At 51.1% G+C, this 18,272-nt stretch overlaps 1 protein-coding gene across 6 annotated transcripts in view; it reads left to right on the forward strand.

Annotated features, from left to right (window-relative positions):
- ABLIM2 (actin binding LIM protein family member 2) overlaps positions 1 to 18,272 on the forward strand; it is a 190,775-nt gene that overhangs the window by 162,494 nt on the left and 10,009 nt on the right. For 2 of the 6 annotated variants that reach the window (XM_054553669.2, XM_054553670.2), the window contains exon 15: positions 7,657 to 9,189. In XM_054553669.2, the coding sequence (XP_054409644.2) occupies positions 7,657 to 8,091 (435 nt within the window). In that variant the 3' untranslated portion in view covers positions 8,092 to 9,189. The other 4 variants (XM_024246401.3, XR_008524318.2, XM_054553664.2 and 1 more) reach the window with 4 other exon arrangements.

Raw genomic sequence — 18,272 nt, forward strand, 5'->3', positions numbered from 1 at the left:
CCAGGACCGAAGCAGACCTGGGCAACACCCTCCCCACTCCTCCTCCCTGCCCCCAACCCCAGGGAGAGCTCAGTGTGTGGGAGCAGGGGAGACAAGGGCCCACCTCCTTACCTGGGATGCCCTGGCCTTCCGTGCTATTGCTGCTACCGTGATTACACCAAATAATCCTTAGCTTCCAAGGCAGTTACTTGAGGCTGCACGGAGATTGGATTAACTTGAAGTCAGGCTCTTTGGCTGCCCCCAGCTGAAGGCTGGTGCCACCTCCTACCCTGAGTTTTCTGACTCCTGGGACATCTGAATATGAGCCTAGACAATCTGGGGGCTGATTGCCTTGCAGAGGGGCCAGGCCCTGTGCCCCGGGACAGTTAACGCCTTAGGAAGAGCTGCTCGTGTTTGTTCCTCTGCCCACAGCATCACAGGGGTCCCCAGTGAGGATCCTTAGGGTGGGGCAGGCTTGCTGGTCCCAGACCCCCCAACACACAGACACACACACACAGCCCAGGGGTCTCCCCATTGCACAAGGCAGCCTCGTCCTAGTCTGGAAATTTGTTCATAAATAGAGGCAATTCACCTCTCAACAGAGGCCACTAAAAAATTGACCCCCTCTTTGTTGCACTGGAGCAGGCTTGGCTGTGTGTAACCCCAGGATGGCATCCCTAGGCAGGTACTCTCCCCAGGGGCAAGGCCACAGGACACCATCTCCAGAAGCCATGGGTGTCCTCTTGGGCTGGCATTTGTTCTCTCCATCTCCTTCAGGCTCTGTCAGACCTGCTGCTGTGTTTTTGTCCAAGGCCCAACCTCCCCGGATCTCCCCCAGGACCAGGCACCTCTGCATGGTTTGAATCTAGCAAAACCCACCCCTCACCCCACAAACTGCTCTTCCCATTCTGGAATGGGACTAACTGGGGACCATGCATGTGGCATGCTTCTTTGAATTTTCTCCAAGGGAATTCTCCACTGTTCATCTTCCACATGGAAAGCAGGGGAGATAAGAGAGCTGGACCAATGTCCACAGGACTCCTACGACACCAAGACATGCAAATCCCTGAGCTCAATGTTAGGGGTCCTAGGGACAGTGGGAAAACTCTCTAGAATGTTCCCTTCTCACCTGAAACAGCTATTCTCTGACCCTGGGGCTGGTGAGCACAGTGTTCACAGTCCGGACCAAGCTAAGGTGTTCTACCACCTGAGTGAGGTCCTGGAGACTTTCCTCAATATATAGAAGGAAAGCGAGAGAACAGCACCCTCTGCATTTGTAGTCTTGCGTCACTGACGCCTGGGCTGTGCATCCTCTGGGGAGCTTCTTCTCTAGGCTCACATGCTAAAATGATGCGAATTGATGCCTCTCAGCATCTGCAGAGAAGGTCATGGTCTCCAGAAGCCGCACTGTTTGAGAACAGCCGATCCAGACGTTCTGGCAGGGATGGTCCTCACTCCCTCTCCTAGAACTATTGAGAGCAGAACCTCAAGCTTTACAGAATTAAGAACTAAACTTTCTGTGAATGTGTTTCTCCTGCAGACTAAGGGGTAGGAAGGAGAGCGTTAGCTGGTGTGCTCTCTGCATGTGCTTGGAGAGCTGATATGCACAGAACTCATCATCACGTGGAGATTCTTAGCTTTTCACATTGCTTCTGGGGGAGACTGGTGAATATTATTAACGACTTTGCTTTGGGATTCTCTTTTCCCTGCTGATGTTCTTTCTTATTTTTTTAATCTTTCTAAGACTTTTATGTACTGTTATGCCTGTTTCTCAGTGAGAAGGCCAGATACTTGATCTTTCACATGACCAGCCTTTTTCAGGGCAGCCCTGCTCGGCACCTGGACTCATGCCCTTCCCCTGGAGATGCCCCGGGAGTGCGTGCCCCTGCCCTGTTGCTGATGGCCTACAGTGCTCCTAAGTCATTTCCTAGGTTGTTTCTTGATTTGCCTTTACTTCCAGAAAGGATTCTGGGTGGCCTCAAGCATAGATGCAGTGAGACCAAAATCCCATGAACACCAGATCATAAAGGAGGAGAGGAGGAAACTATAGGAGAAAATTACATCAAAAACAAACAAACAAACAAATATTACATGAGAGGCAGGGCGCGGTTGCTCACGCCTGTAATCCCAGCACTTTGGGAGGTTGAGGCAGGCAGATCACTTGAGGTCAGGAGTTCAGGACCAGCCTGCCTCCCCGTCTCCACTAAAAATACAAAAATCAGCCAGGTGTGGTGGTGGGCACCTATAGTCCCAGCCACTCGGGAGGCTGAGGCAGGAGAATTGCTTGAACCTGGGAGGCAGAGGTTGCAGTGAGCTATTATGCCTCTGCACTCCAGCCTGGGTGACAGAGTGAGACTTCATCTCAAAAAATATATATATTACATGAGAAAAGCTGTCAAAGCTTACCTCTGAGATTCCTGGTGGCCAAGGCATAGAGGCAATCATGTCAGTGATGCAGTCCTCACTGTCTGATGGAAGAGGGGAAATTAGTTCTTCATGGGAGGCAAAGGCTTTCCTGAGTGTTCTTCCAAAAGGATTTGTTACAAGGGCCCAGTGACCTAAAGCACAATATGTCCTAAAGGTCATTAAAATATCCTAATAGCCAAGCCTCCACAGTGCCTGATGCATGGTAGACGCTCATAACCTACACATGAAGTCCATGGAGCAACAGAGGCCTGCTGCTGCTCTCCCTGTGGGTGAGGCAGTAAAGACTCTGACGCATACCATATATCTGTTATTCAGAGAGTGACTGCTGGGGGCAGCAGTTCCTTGTGGTAGCTCGCTGGAAGAAGTCCCATTCTGAAAAACCATGATGCCGAATGTGAAGAGACTGAGCTGTCCTATTAAAAGACAGAGACTATCAGATTGGATTTTTAAAATCAGATGTGTTATCATAAGATGCACACTTAAAAACGACTTTTAAAGGATAAGCAAAAGGATAAGAAAGATACTAAAATCACAAAAGGCAAGCAAGAGTGTCAATAGTAATATCAAATAAGGTGAAAGTTAAGACTAAAAGGAATAAATAAAATTAATAGTATAAAAGGAGAACACTAATTCGTTATGGAGGCACAATTTAATAAAACAGTTATAGCATTCATCAACTTAAATGCACCAAGCAACATGGCAATGCCAGACACCTTGATTAAATACAAGTATGGTGGGTGATTTGAATATGACTCTTTTGAAATAAAACAAATGGGGCTGGGCAAAGTGGTTCAGGCCTATAATCCCAGCACTCTGGGAGGCCGAGATGGGTGGATCACTTGAGGCCAGGAGTTTGAGACCAGCCTGGCCAACATGGTGAAACCCCATCTCTACTAAAAATAGAAAAATTAGCCAGGCATGGTAGCACATGCCTAATATCCCAGCTACTTGAGCACAAGAATAAAGAATGCTTGAACCCAGGAGGCAGAGGTTGCAGTGAGCCACTGAGGTTGTTCCACTGCACTCCAGCCTGGGGCAACAGAGCAAAACTCTGTCTCAAAAAAAAAAAAAAAGACAAATGTGTCTAGTGAACAAAAAATTAAATGTACATAGAAAAATTAAATAGTACAAATAGCAAACAATTGAATAGGTATATGAAAAATATTTATATCTCTTGAATCAGATTTTCACATGTTCAGAAAATATTTATTAAAATGTTTATGCATGTGACTACAAGACAAGCATTAACAAATTTTAAAAGTTTGGTATTTCCAAACTGTAATGCTGGAAAGAACACATGTGTTAGCATCAGACAGCCCTGAGTTCAAATCCCAGCTCTCTTTTTGGGCAAGTTACTTAAATTTTCTGAGTCTCTCTTTTCTAGTCTTTAAAAAATTATCCTTACCTCTTGAGGTTTTCTTGAGGACAAATAACATTATAGTTGTGAAATTTTTTATAAGCTCCATAGCATGGTTCCCACATGAGTAATTATTTAAAAAGCAATTCCTACTCTATCTTGCTTCCATGTCACTAGCTGCTGAGTAAAGTAACACATTCCAATGTGAGCTTTAGCAAGAAAAGAAGGGTGACCAGTGGCAAATGGTCATAATCTCAATTCCTATTAGCAATTTCAGTACAATTTTTGGAAAATAAAACACATGGGCTCAAATATTTACAGTCCCATGTATTTGTCATATGATCTCAGGCAAGTTATTTAATCTCTGTAAGGCTCACCTGTAAAATGATGATAATGCTCACCTCCTGGAGTTGCAGCGAAAGTTAGAGAATGTATCTATAGAGTCACAGGCACATAAGAAGTGCTAAACAGGCCAGGCGTGGCAGCTCACGCCTGTAATCCCAGCACTTTGGGAGGCCAAGGTGGGCAGATCACTTGAGGTCAGGAGTTCGAGACCAGCCTGGCCAACATGGTGAAACCCCCCTCTACTAAAATTACAAAAATTAGCCAGGCATGGTGGCGCATGCCTGTAATCCCAGCTACTCAGGAGGCTGAGGCAGGAGAATTGCTTGAACCCAGGGACGGAGGTTGCAGTGAGCTGAGATCACGCCGCTGCACTCCAGCCTGGGTGACAGAGCGAGACTCTGGCTCAAAAATAAAATAAAAATAAGTAGTAAACAAATGGGACATCTAAATCATTTGTTGCTTTTAAAATCTCCGGTGTCTGCAATGAGCGGCATAGGGGAGTCAGCCAGGAATATGCCTGGTGGTGCTGCCTTTGTGGTGCCCTCTGGCCACTTTGCTCTCCTGCTGGTCCACCCAGAAAGGCAGTAACTCAAGACCCCTTGCATCTGAGAGGCCTTGCACACCCCAACCCCACTTTGTACTTACAAGACCCGAAGTAGACCCCACTTTCCCTGCTCTAGACCTAAAAAGTATTCCCCCTTCTCCACCTGGTAGATGCCTCATCTCCGTCCTAGAGTCTCCACCTTATCTCAGATCCTGGAAGATCAAAGGAAGCTGGTTTTGCTGCTGGAGAGTGAGTTTCCAATCGTCCAAGGTGAAGGTGGTGCCCTGCGAGTTTTGGAAGCCCGTTATGCAGAGTGGTGGACACTAGGGGGCAGCATTTCTCTTTCACATCAGACATGCCGGGCGGCAAAGGCAAGGCCATGGCTGGTTGCCTAGCTTTATCCTGGAGGTTCCCTGACCAGAACAGGTGCACCTGGGGTGCTAGTCTGATACTAAGAAAATGTATCAAAACATTGTTCTTGAGTGGACATGGTGGCTCACACCTGTAATCCCAGTGCTTTGGGAGGGTGAGGTGAGAGGATTGCTTGAGGCCAAGAGTTTGAGACCAGCCTGAGCAACACAGCAAGACCCCATATCTACTTTTTTTTTTTTTAATTAGCCAGGCATGGCCAGGCGCAATGGCTCACACCTGTAATCCCAGTGTTTTGGGAGGCTGAGGTGGGCAGATAGCTTGAAACCAGGAGTTTAAGACCAGCCAGGGCAACAAAGGGAGGCTCCATCTCTACCAAAAAAATACAAAAATTAGCCAAGTGTGATGGCATGCGCCTGTAGTCCCACCTACCCAGAAGGCTGAGGTGGGAGGATCGCCCAGGAAGCGGAGGTTGCAGTGAGCTGAGATCGTGCCACTGCACTCCAGTCTGGGTGACAGAGCCAGACTCTGTCTCTTAAAATAAAAATTATTTGCATGACCGGGCGCAGTGGCTTACGCCTATAATCCCAGCACTTTGGGAGGCCAATGCGGGTGGATCACCTGAGGTCAGGAGTTCGAGACCAGCTTGGCCAACCTGTGAAACCCCATCTCTACTAAAAATACAAAAATTATCTGGCCGTGGTGGCAGGCGCCTGTAATCCCAGCTACTCAGAAGGCTGAGGCAGGAGAATCACCTGAACCCGGGAGGTGGAGTTTGCGTTAAGCCGAGATCACACCATTGCACTCCAGCCTGGCTGACAGAGCGAGACTCTGTCTCAAAGAAAAAATAGAAATTCTTTGTGAATACCCCTGAAGGGAAGAATTATTTTGTGAAGTGGTGAAGGCAAGAGGACCCTGGCTCAGGGTCCAGGCCCAAAACTAGAGTGAAGGAGCAAGGCACTAAAGAAGAAAATGCAGTCAAGATAAGTTTAATGCAATAGTTTTAGAAATCCAAATTAATGCAAAAAATTTCATGATAAACAAAATAGCAAAAATGTAAATAGAGACTGGTTCCAGTCCTCTGCCTGGGTGCTTACCCCACTCATGAGCCTGACTCTCTAGCCCTCTGACTCCAGCTCTGCACCAGGAAGAAGGTCCAGCTTCCCTCGGAGCCTCGGTTTTCCTGTTTCAGATAAAGAGCTTTGGACTCGGTGCCCTCTGAGGTCTTCCTGCTCTCGTGCTCTCTAGACTATAACCAGCTCCTCACTGATCGCCTACTGCAAAGCTCGCGTTGAAAACACTTTGCCCTATAACAGACCCGCTGGGCTGAGCATACCATCTCTCCTTTGGCTGCAGAACTCTCCCCGCTGAAATGTGATCCCTGTACCCAGTTTCAGCAGCACTGGCCAAGAGCCCTGACCCCGTTTGAGACCCCGTTCCAGGTGCTGAAGAACGGAGCGTGAATAAGACATTTTGTTCAACAGGCTCCGTCCACCGCGGGCGGCCAAGGCACAACCGCAACAGAGCGTGGCTCAGGGCTCATAGTGCAAACCCCCGGCGCCAGCGAGGGGCAGGAGGTGGGCAGGAGCAGGACTCACCGACCCCTGTAGGGGTTCAATGCCTGCTTTACAGGTTGGGGAACGCTCCATAGAGGTTTGCAGGACGTGTCGATGATGCTTCCAGGTGGACAGAAGGGAAAGAGTTCCAGACACTAATGGTCGCAATGCGCTAAAATGGCAGAGTTTGCTGATGAATGCCACGGGCACCTGAGACAGGTGCAGGAGCTCTCAGGCCCATCCCCCCTCAGAGTGTCACCCTTAGTCATTGTCAGAGGTACAGCCACCCTGTATGGGTGCTTACAACATGCCGGGTGACATGCCAGGGGCATTATAGACACGGGGCTCCTTTAACCTTTGAAACAGTCACACACAGAGCTGCTGTGAGTACCACGGTCTCCAGGGAGGTAGGAGCCCCCTCATTTTGGAGCATTTGGGGTGGATGGACTTTGACTCACACACACAGCCACGTGCGTCCGCGTAGCTCTGAGAATACCCTAGGAGTTCCACGATCGTGCACGGTGCCAGAAGACGGCAGCCAGTCTTCCCCCTTGGCCATCTTGCAGGGAACAGAGGGCCCAGGGTGGACCCTGGGGCTCCCTGAGCACGTGGGACAGCAGGTTCTAGGCGCTGTGCTCAGGAACCCACCATGTGGAGGGGACAGATCGCCAACGGGGAGCCGCAGGGCGCTGTGCCTAGGGCAGCATGCGCAAAGAAGTGCTGAGCCCCCAGCTGTCGTCTGTGCCAGCTGCAGAGTGGAGAACCCAGGCACCTGGGAGCAGCTTTCAAACGGGGTTGGAGCCACCCACACAGGAAGGGTCTGTGGAGACCGCCCAGGTGGTGGGCATCCTATGAGCAAGAAAGCTGGCCAGTCCCACGGGCACAGCATCCTAGACTCTCCCCTTCCCAAGCCACTGTCGCTGTCCTTCTGTCACGTCCCGCTGCTGTGCTGAGGACACCCTACTCCCCAGGCAGCACGAGGACTGCGGCCTCCAAGAGGCCACATCTCCTTGTCCCTGCCCATCCACACACTCTTGTGCCACCTGTCTCTTGCCGCCCAACCTCTCTTTCTCTTCCAGAATGCCAATCTGGCCCCCTGTGGAGCAGACCCGGATGCCAGCTGGGGCATGCGAGGTACACAGAGCGGGGACCCTGTGGGTCTCTGGCTGGGGCAGGGGTCACTAACACATTCCACAAGACTTGTTCTGAAAACGCCCCGTCCACGGCCTGCGGAAGTCTCCGGGAGTGCCGGGCGGGGACACCTTGGGGGAGGGCGTGCCGGTTTCCCTGCCTCTCCTGGCCAAAAGTCAGTTCCACTCCAAGCTAGCTTTACCCGCGATGCTCCCTCTATCTCATCCATGGCCACGGCGGCCCTGTCCTGCATTGTGTGGCACTCTGTGTCACTTGGGGAAGCAGAGTCACAGGCACAAGTCTTCCAGGGTCTGAGCGAGACGGCGCTGGGCCAAACCCTGCCTGCGCCCTGCTCCCTGTGTGGCTGCCGGCACGCAGCGTGACTCTCCGTGTTCAGCAGGGCTGCTAGGATGTTTGTGTTACCAGAGCGGCCACCTGGTCCTGTGGCAGGTGCCTGGCACCTCCCACAGGCTTACCTCCTGGTCAACCTCTGTGCCCGAGAGTGGCGGAGGAGCCTTGCTCTGCTGGACTGGGTTGCATGGGGACGGAGAGCATCAGTGCACCACAGCCTTCTCCCTCTAAGTGGCCTTCGGTCCCTGGGCCTCAGAGCCAGCAGGTCCAGAACCACACGGGGCAAGTGGGGAAACTCAGGGACCAGCTCCCGACATGGAGTCTCCTTTCCGAGACTGGCTTGAGGACCACGTTCTGTAGATACTGCTTTCTGTGGGTTCTGTGTGCGTGGAGGCCCTATGATCCATACTATTTCATTTTTGTGATAAGACCCTTTGAGTCTGGAAGTGTGACATTAGGGCACAGAGCTCAGTAGTTTGGAAAGGAGAAAATGTAGAGTTAATAAGGTAAGACAGTGAGAGATGGGAGAGGCTTAGAACATAGCAAGATGTCAGTCTCCACAACACCCTCTAAAAGTTTCCCCTGAAATGCCCGCTGTACAGGCAGATAAACTGAGGCTGGCATCTTTCTCAGGGTGGCCCAGACCACCAGAAAGACAGCATCACAGCTGGAAAGCACAGTGCCGCCCTCCGGCTTCCAGCCTGGCCTCCAGCCTGGCCATGCCTCCTGCTCTGCTTTCCCGGGGGAGGCCCTCAGAGCCCCTCTGCCTGCAGCTCTGAGATTAGGGCCCCAGTGCAGGCTGCTCAGGGACCATGCATGGCCCAGCTGACTGCAGGGGGGATACGGGGGCACCCCAGGGCGGGGATTGCACTCACCTTGGACGACGTCTTGCACTTTCTAAACCAGCTCGTGGTCTCCGCTCTCTCTCTCTTACAGAATACAAGGTAAGCGGGGCCGCTCCCACACTGACGTCCGTGCCGCGCCACACCTGCCCAGGTTAAAAGTCCTTTCTGTTGTGCTTTCCCTATGAAATGTGTGTGTCAGGTGCAGACGCAAGTATGTATTCTCGGTGACCTTCTGCTCAGTTCTTTGGTGCCAGCACACACTTGCTTCATGAAGTGACCCTGTGGTTTCCTCCCCCGACAGATCTATCCGTATGACTCCCTCATCGTCACAAACCGAATTCGCGTGAAACTGCCCAAAGACGTGGACCGGACGAGACTGGAGGTAAGCGGGGGACTGCCGGGACAGGGGACTCATTTCTCACGCGAGAGTCTCCGCAGATGTCTCCTCCGTGGTGTCAAGGTCATTGCCCGAGGGGCCACCGTGAGGGACAGTGCGGAGCCTTGCCATGATGCAGAGTCAGGGGCCCACATTGCCTCAAAGGCCAAACGATGTGGTGATGTTCCCCAACCTTGATAGCTTTGCAAAGAAGACCACCCTGGTTTGTGGATGAGGCAGGGAAGGCTTTGTAAGAATAATGAGCTCTGGGCTGGGCACGGTGGCTCACGCCTGTAATCCCAGCACTTTGGGAGGCCGAGGCGGGCGGATCACCGGAGATCAGGAGTTCGAGACCAGCCTGGCCAACACGGTGAAACCCCTCTCTACTAAAAATACAAAATTTAGGTGGGCGTGGTGGCAGGTGGCTGCAATCCCAGCTACTCAGGATGCTGAGGTGAGAGAATCACTCGAACCCGGGAGGCAGAGGTTGCAGTGAGCCGAGATGGCACCACTGCACTCCAGCCTGGGTGACAGAGAGGCTCCGTCTCAATAATATAATAATAATAATAATAATAATAATAATAATAATAATAATAATAATAATGAGCTCTGCAGGAGGTGCCTGTTCTCTCCTACTGAGGTTGAGTAAACTGCCCCAGCTTCTCACCCAACCACATTTACACCCATCTAAAATAACCGGACACATGTAGAAAGCAAGTATGTGTTTCAAAGCCCCAGCAAGGTGTCAGCACAGAGTAGGTGTTTGAATACGATCTGTTGACTGAGAGAACTGACTTAGTTGAGTAGCTACTATGTGCCAAAGTGGCACGTGCAATCCTCCGTTACTCCTCACAATCGCCTATGGTGTCCCAGCATCCAGCCAGGGGGTTTCGTCTCCTGAGCCCTGTCATGAATGTGCTGCTGCCTTTTAGTAGACTCTCTTGCTAGAGTGGAGGGTCTTGAGGCTCCTGAAGGAAAGGGGACTCCCAGCCCCATCTGAGCCCCAAGGCTGGAGAGTGTGTATGACCCCATGTGCACAGGGCCAGCTGCCAGGCCATGCCCAAACTGCCCACCAGGCAGTGGCTCAGTCTGCTGCTGGGGAAGGAGTTGGAGGGGCGTGGATGCAGCTGAGGGGCAGTGGCTCCGTCTGCTGCTGGGGAGGGAGTTGGAGGGGCGTGGGTGCAGCTGAGGGGCAGTGGCTCCGTCTGCTGCTGGGGAGGGAGTTGGAGGGGCGTGGGTGCAGCTGAGGGGCCGTGGCTCCGTCTGCTGCTGGGGAGGGAGTTGGAGGGGCGTGGGTGCAGCTGAGGGGCCCTGGCTCCGTCTGCTGCTGGGGAGGGAGTTGGAGGGGCGTGGGTGCAGCTGAGGGGCCCTGGCTCCGTCTGCTGCTGGGGAGGGAGTTGGAGGGGCGTGGGTGCAGCTGAGGGGCAGTGGCTCCGTCTGCTGCTGGGGAGGGAGTTGGAGGGGCGTGGGTGCAGCTGAGGGGCCGTGGCTCCGTCTGCTGCTGGGGAGGGAGTTGGAGGGGCGTGGGTGCAGCTGAGGGGCCCTGGCTCCGTCTGCTGCTGGGGAGGGAGTTGGAGGGGCGTGGGTGCAGCTGAGGGGCAGTGGCTCCGTCTGCTGCTGGGGAGGGAGTTGGAGGGGCGTGGATGCAGCTGAGGGGCACTCAGCAGTACCCTAGTGCTGGGGCCAGAGAGAGGAGAAGGCACCAGGCTGCTCCTCAAAAAGGGAAGTCTGGAAGGGCATTCCAGCCCGGGGAAGCCCCTGAGCAATGGCTGGCAGGGAGCGGGTGCTACAGGCTGTGTCCCCAGATAGGAAGTACGTCCTTACCAGGAACACTGAGCAGGCACCCACTGCCCTGCACTAGCTGGCCGGGTGCTCTTGAGCTGTGGTTTCTGCACCTCTAAGATGAGGATATTGATTCCATTTGACCGAGCTGCTCTGCAGACGAGAAGCTGCATAAAGCCCTTTGCCCGGGGCCTGGAAAATAGTGCTCCCTCGGTACAGGGATAGTGGCAGTGAGGGAGGGGACCAGGACACTGGTGTGACTGTAGCACTGGGGATGGGATGCATCCATTTTGACCTGTTTGTTGCAAATGGTAGGAACTTGACCTAAAGTGACTTAAGCAGAGAAGGAATTTACTGTGTCCATGAGAAGTGTCAAACTGTAAAATACATCAAGAGGTTTCATCTGAGCCAAATGTGAGTGACCACTCAAGAGGTGCAGTCTCAAGAGCTCCTGAGAACACGGGCCCACGGTGGTTGGGTTAAAATACGTCAAGAGGTTTCATCTGAGCTAAATGTGAGTGACCACCCGAGAGGTGCAGTCTCAAGAGCTCCTGAGAACACGGGCCCACAGTGGTTGGGTTACAGCTTGGTTTATATGTTTCTGGAAGATAGAAGACATCAATCAATATATGTAAGGTACACATTGGTTTGGTCTGGAAAGGTGGGACAACTCGAGGTGGGGGCTTACAGGTCATAGGTGGATTCAAAGATTTTCTGATTGGCACTTGGTTGAAAGAGTTAAGTTATTAAGACCTGTAATCAATAGAAAGGAGCATCTGGGTTAAGATAAGGGGTTGTTTGCACTGGGCGTGGTGGCTCACGCCTGTAATCCCAGCACTTTGGGAGGCTGAGGTGAGCAGATCATGAGGTCAGGAGATCGAGACCATCCTGGCTAACACGGTGAAACCCCATCTCTACTAAAAATACAAAAAATTAGCCAGGCGTGGTGGTGGGCACCTGTAGTCCCAGCTACTTGGAAGGCTGAGACAGGAGAATGGCGTGAACCTGGGAGGTGGAGCTTGCAGTGAGCCGAGATTGCACCACAGCACTCCAGCCTGGGTGACAGAGCGAGACTCCGTCTCAAAGAAAAAAAAAAAAGATAAGGGGTTGTGAAGAACATTATTACGTAGATGAAGTCTCATAGGTGGCCTTCCCTAGAGGCAATAGATGGCAAATGTTTCCTACTCAGACTTTTAAAAGGTGCTAGACTCTCAGCTAATCTCTTCAGGATCAGAAAAAGACCTAGAAAGGGAAAGGAATTCTGGAATGTAAATTTCCCCCACAAGAGACAGCTCTGCAGAGTTTTTTTTTTCTTTGAGACAGAGTCTCACTCTGTCACTCAGGCTGGAGTGCAGTGGCACAATCTCGGCTCACTACAACCTCCACCTCCCAGATTCAAGTGATTCTTCTGCCTCAGCCTCCTGAGTAGCTGGGACTACAGGCACCCACCACCGTGCCTGGCTAATTTTTGTATTTTTAGTAGAGATGGGGTTTCACCATGTTGGCCAGGCTGGTCTCAAACTCCCAACCTCAGGTAATCTGCCCGCCTCTGCCTCCCAAAGTGCTGGGATTACAGGTGTGAGCCACCATGCCTGGCCTGCAGAGCCATTTTAAAATATGCCAAAAAAATATATTTAGGGGTACAATATTTGTATTTCTTTCAGGGTCTGCTCTCTGTCATGTGATGCTATACTAGAGTCAGACAGGAATTTGGTACCTTATGGCTACAATTTTAAGATCTCTGTTTTAATGTTAATGTTATCAGTTGTCCCTGAATTCCGAAGGGCGGAGGGTAGAATGAGACATGTCTCACTCGTCCCCTCCTCTCTTCATGGCCTGAACTAGGTTTGTAGGTTTGTAGGTTTCTTTGAAATCCCCTTGGCAGAGAGGAGGGGTTCATTCCTCCTCAATCATCAGCCGTTGCAGGGCTTAGAATTAATTTTTGGCTTACAGCCGTCTCTCATGACTGAATGTCTCCTTCAGGTGTGGCTTAATCAAGGACTAAATTATGTCTCCAGTGCCCAGTTTCTTTCCTTCTATCTTTTGACTGTGCTTTTTCTGTGCCAGCTCTATTGATAGACTTTTACCTCACCTCTCTCAGGCTCTAAATCTGCGGGGAAGAGACCCACATCTTTCTCTCTCTCGGCAGTCCCAGAAAAAGCCCCATCTCTGCCCCTGAGTAGGTAATATGACCACCCTTTAATCAGCCAGTTTGACCCAAGGAATGCAATGCCCCAATTGGCCAGGCTCCGCCATAGGCCCATGCCTGGAGCTAACAGGGCTGCTGACATCACCTGAGCTGGGTGGCATATTTAACACTCCATCTTAGATAACCGGGAGAGGGGAAAGAGGGAAGTGAATCTACAATGCAGATGAATGGTTAAGAGGAAAGGAGTCTTCTCTGGTGCCCTTTGGTCATTTACAACGTTTTACACAACAATGTAGGTAAGGAAAAAGACTAATCTGTAATCAGAGAAACAAAGGTGACAGCTGCTTAGGTTACAGCTGCCTGTCACATGACTCAGGTCCTGTAATCATATTCTCTTAAGGCTCAAAATATGTTAAATTTCCAACAGCTTAGATTTTGAACAGCAACTTGTTTCGTTTTCACGTTCCTAAAGATGGGGAAGAGAATGCCGGGCCACAGGCAGCGAGTGTTTGCCCGTGGGAGGGTGGGAGATGGGGCTGAGGAGGATGGAGAAGCCACATGGCAAGCCCTTGACTGCCCTGGCCAGTCAGCGCCATCAGTCCTCCAGGCTGTGCCAAGCACCCAGATGTGTGGGTATCGTGTTAGCAAAGGCACCACAAAGCCAGATAGCACAAGGGCCTTTGCCGGGGGGAGCTGGCAGCTTGTGGGACATTTGGACTTAACCCCACAGAAAAGGAAAGGCCACCAAAAGGTTCTGATGTGTTAGGATATGCATGGGTCATCAGTAGGAGGACGCTGGGCAGCAGGAACTGGCTAGGAAGCTGGCATGTGGGTCCAGGCAGCACCAGGTAGGTGGAGAAGCCCAGCATCTGCGCAGAGTGAGTGCGCAGGGGAGGCTGCGAATCCAGTGAGTGCGCAGGGGAGGCTGCGAATCCAGTGAGTGCGCAGGGGAGGCTGCGAATCCAGTGAGTGCGCAGGGGAGGCTGCGAATCCAGTGAGTGCGCAGGGGAGGCTGCGAATCCAGTGAGTGCGCAGGGGAGGCTGCGAATCCAGTGAGTGCGCAGGGGAGGCTGCGAATCCAGTGAGTGCGCAGGGGAGGCTGCGAATCCAGTGAGTGCGCAGGGGAGGGTGCGAATCCAGTGAGTGCGCAGGGGAGGCTGCGAATCCAGTGAGTGCGCAGGGGAGGCTGCGAATCCAGTGAGTGCGCAGGGGAGGGTGTGAATCCAGTGAGTGCGCAGGGGAGGCTGCGAATCCAGTACGGCCCGCCTCACACTCAGGAGGCGCCCCTGCCGTCTCATCCTCAAGACCTCTCTTGGGTGGCCTCTGCCTACCGTCACATGGGACCATCCCCCAGTGGCCAAGGAAGGCACCCCAAAAGGAACTCCGACACTGCTAGCAGCCTGCAGGGACGCATTCTTCAGCTCCTGTTGAAGTTGTTTCCTTGAGAGTTGTGTGGTCAGGAATACTACTGACCTTTGTAAAATGGTTATCTCTGGTGGGGTGGGTGGCTCACCCAGTCAGGAACTGCTGGGAGGGTTCCTGCTGGCTGTGTGTCTTTGTTCCTCAAAGGGCGTGTCCCCTCTGGGCTGTCTAATGCTGCTGGAGTTAATTGCTCTCACCACAAAAGGTGAGCTCAGCCAGCATGTCTGGCAGCTCCTGGCCCAGCAGCAGAGTGGAACCAGGGGCCTGTTGGGACTCGCTGCAACCCTCTTGGGACTGTAGTGTGCTTGACGGGACTTCTATTTAACTTTTTTTTGGCAATAATACAACATGAAAATTGTAAAATACAAGTGGTTAACATTTGTAAATGTATCCTTTTAAAACACCCTCTGACACCTGGGTAATGGTTTTAATCACTCAGATTTCCAAGAACACACCCAAGGGTATGACCCTAGTCCTCCTTCCTCCTCAGGCTCAGCCAAGCCAGGAGGCAACTGGAAATGTTACCACATATGGGGAATGTCCCTCATTTTTCAACAGCGGCTGCCTGTCTGCCTCTGGCTGGGAGTGGGATATGAGCCAGAGGGGGCTCAGGAGGGGCCACCTCCCAGCAGGAGAGAAAGGGACCCCTGATGTTTTTCTTTCAGAGGAAAGAGCTTTATTTTTAATATAAATTTTAAAAATCTTAACTGTCATAAAAGCCCAGAAAAATACAAAGAAGGACATAAACCTCTTAAGGAATTCCCCCACCCAGTCACAGCTGATAACTCAGTGGGAGACATGCTTCTGGAAATCTCTTTTGCACATCATCTCAGAGCTAACTGAATCCTATTTTGGATCAAGAGGGCTCATACTGTATATCCAGGTTTGACATCCTGCTTTTTGCTTTCAAATTTGACAGGGATATTTCTAGGCCAATCAATGCCGATCTGCCCCACTTTTTATTTATTTATTTATTTATTTATTTATTTATTTATCTATCTATTGAGACAGCATCTCCCTCGGTCTCCCAGGCTGGAGTGCAGTGGTGCAATCTCAGCTCACTGCAGCCTCCGCCTCCTGGGTTCAAGCGATTCTCCTGCCTCAGCCTCCTGAGTAGCTGGGACTACAGGCGCCCACCACCACACCCGGCTAATTTTTTGTGTTTTTAATAGAGATGGGCTTTCACCATGTTGGCCAGGCTGGTCTCAAACTCCTGACCTCTGGTGATCTGCCCACTTCAGCCTCCCAAAGTGCTAGGATTACAGGCGTGAGCCACTGCGCTGGCCTGCCCTACCTTTTAAATGGCCATGTGGTGGCCCACTGGGAATGTGGTTCCCACGGGGGACGTGTGTGCACCTGTGTGCATGCATGTGTGTGTATGTATGTATACCTGTGTGCATGTGTGTTTGCATGTGTGTATATGTGCGTATACATGTGGGTATGTGTGTGTATTCATTTTCACACTGCTATAAAGAAATACCCGAGACTGGGTAATTTATAAAAGAAAGAGGTTTAATTCACTCACAGTTCTGCATGACTGAGGAGGCCTCAGGAAATTTACAATCATGGTAGAAGGCAAAGGGGAAGCAAGGCACGTGTTACATGGTAGCAGGAGAGAAAGAGAGTGTGAAGGAGGAACTGTCAAACACTTAAAATACCATCAGATCTTGTGAGAGCTCACTCACTATCACGAGAACAGCATAGGGGAAACCACCCCCAGGACCCAATCACCTCCCACCAGGTCCCTCCCTCCACATGTGGGGATTATGGAGATTACAATTCGAGATGAGATTTGGGTGAGGACACCGCCAAACCATATCAGTGTGTATGTGTGTATACATGTGCCTGTGAGTATGTATGTATGTGGATATGTGTGTATGTGTGTGTATATGGGTGTGTATAGATGTATGTGTGTATATGCATGTGTGTATGTTTATGTATGCATGTATGCATGTGTGTATATGTGTGTGCATGTGTGTGTATATGTGTATACTTGTGTGTATGTATATATGTGTGTATACATGTTTGTGTATAGTTGCGTATGTGTATGTGTGTATATGCATGTGGATATGCATATGTGTGTGCATGCACGTGTGTGTGTGTGCATGTGTTGTGTAAGATGAGGGATGGCAGGTAGGAAATGAATTCCAGGAAGAACAAAGTACACGTGCAAAGGACCTAGGACAGGAGGGAGCCTTGGCTGCTGGAGGAGGTATACGAAAGCTGAGGTGTCTGGACCTGAGCCCGGATAGGCCCTGCGGTGCCCTGGACCATGTTAAGCAGTTTGGTTTTTAGCCTAAGAGCAATGGCTTTATGACTAGGTGTGCAATTGAAAACAACCTCTGTGGCTACATGGTGAAGCCCAGATTGGCTGCGTAGAAGCAGGGACACTGTTTCAGGACAATTTGGGTCTGGGGCAAAACGTGATGGCATCTTGGACACTGGTTGTGGACTGGTGAGTGTGAGAAGTGGATGGATGCAGGTGATCTGTGGGAAGTCGAGGGGGCAGAACTTGGTGGCGGGAAAGTACCCCAGGTGTGGCTGCAGGCTGTGTGGGTGTGATGGTGACACCCAGCCAGATGCTCTGTGCCCATGAGCAGCAGCCAGTCACTGTGACAGTGGGTTTCACAAAGGAGGAAAATTGTATTCACAAGACTGCTGAGCAAGGAGACTGGAGAACAAATCTCAAACTTGCCTCCCAGAGAATAGGGCCTAGGAAGGAATAAGAAGTGGGTGATCTAAGGCGTGGGAAAGATGACTGCTGGTGGGAAAGGCGAGGGCATGAGGATTTTGCGTGAACACGATTGAGCTACATGGTTCTTCGTGGGACATATGTTTAAGAAAAAGACAGTGTTAGCATGATCCGAGAAAGATGTTTTTGGTCCTCTGAAGTTGGGCATTCGCTCAGGCCTACTTGAAGGGCTCATGGTCTCTACTGGCTTAAAATGGACAAGAGCTAACTCTAAGTTCCCAAAAAACAACTTTAAGCAACCGTTACTATAGCAACACACACATCAGCGATGTTATCTGTAAGGGAGCTAGTGGGAATTTAGTTATGTATTATTTGGCCATGTGACTTTTAGCTATATAGGTTAAAAAATTAAGGAGCAAGTGACTAGAAGCAAGCAGGCAGATTAAGTTTGGAGGCCCAATCAGATGAGTCCCTTGGTTTCAAGGGTGGATGGAGCGGCCATCACTTAGTGGAGCAGCATGTGGGCAGATGTGATTAACACTCACTGACGGGGCATGGCCAAGGGGATGCAGGATGCCCAGCCGCGCAGCAGTGAAAGGTGCCACGCAGCACATAGGTGTTCAGTTACAGTGGATAAGTATGGAGGAGTATGGAGAAGCCCTGATCATCCTCTTCCACTCTGGGAGGGCTGTCCCATGGAAGAGGGTCAGACGAATCAGGTGGTGCCAACATGCAGAGCGGGGTTCAGCACACAGAGCTCATAAAAGGCAGAGCTGAGATTCAAACTAAGGTGTTGCTGAGAGCCACTGCAATATGCTGTCTTCTGAGTTAATTACAGTGTGAAAAATGAATTTTTTTTTGAGACAGGGTCTCACTCTGTCACCTAGGGTGGAGTGCAGTGGCACAATCACAACTCACCACAGCCTCAACCTCCTGAGCTTAAGTGA

The sequence above is a fragment of the Pongo abelii genome, chromosome 3 (genome assembly GCF_028885655.2).
Source record: "Pongo abelii isolate AG06213 chromosome 3, NHGRI_mPonAbe1-v2.0_pri, whole genome shotgun sequence".
NCBI classification, from domain to species: domain Eukaryota; kingdom Metazoa; phylum Chordata; class Mammalia; order Primates; family Hominidae; genus Pongo; species Pongo abelii.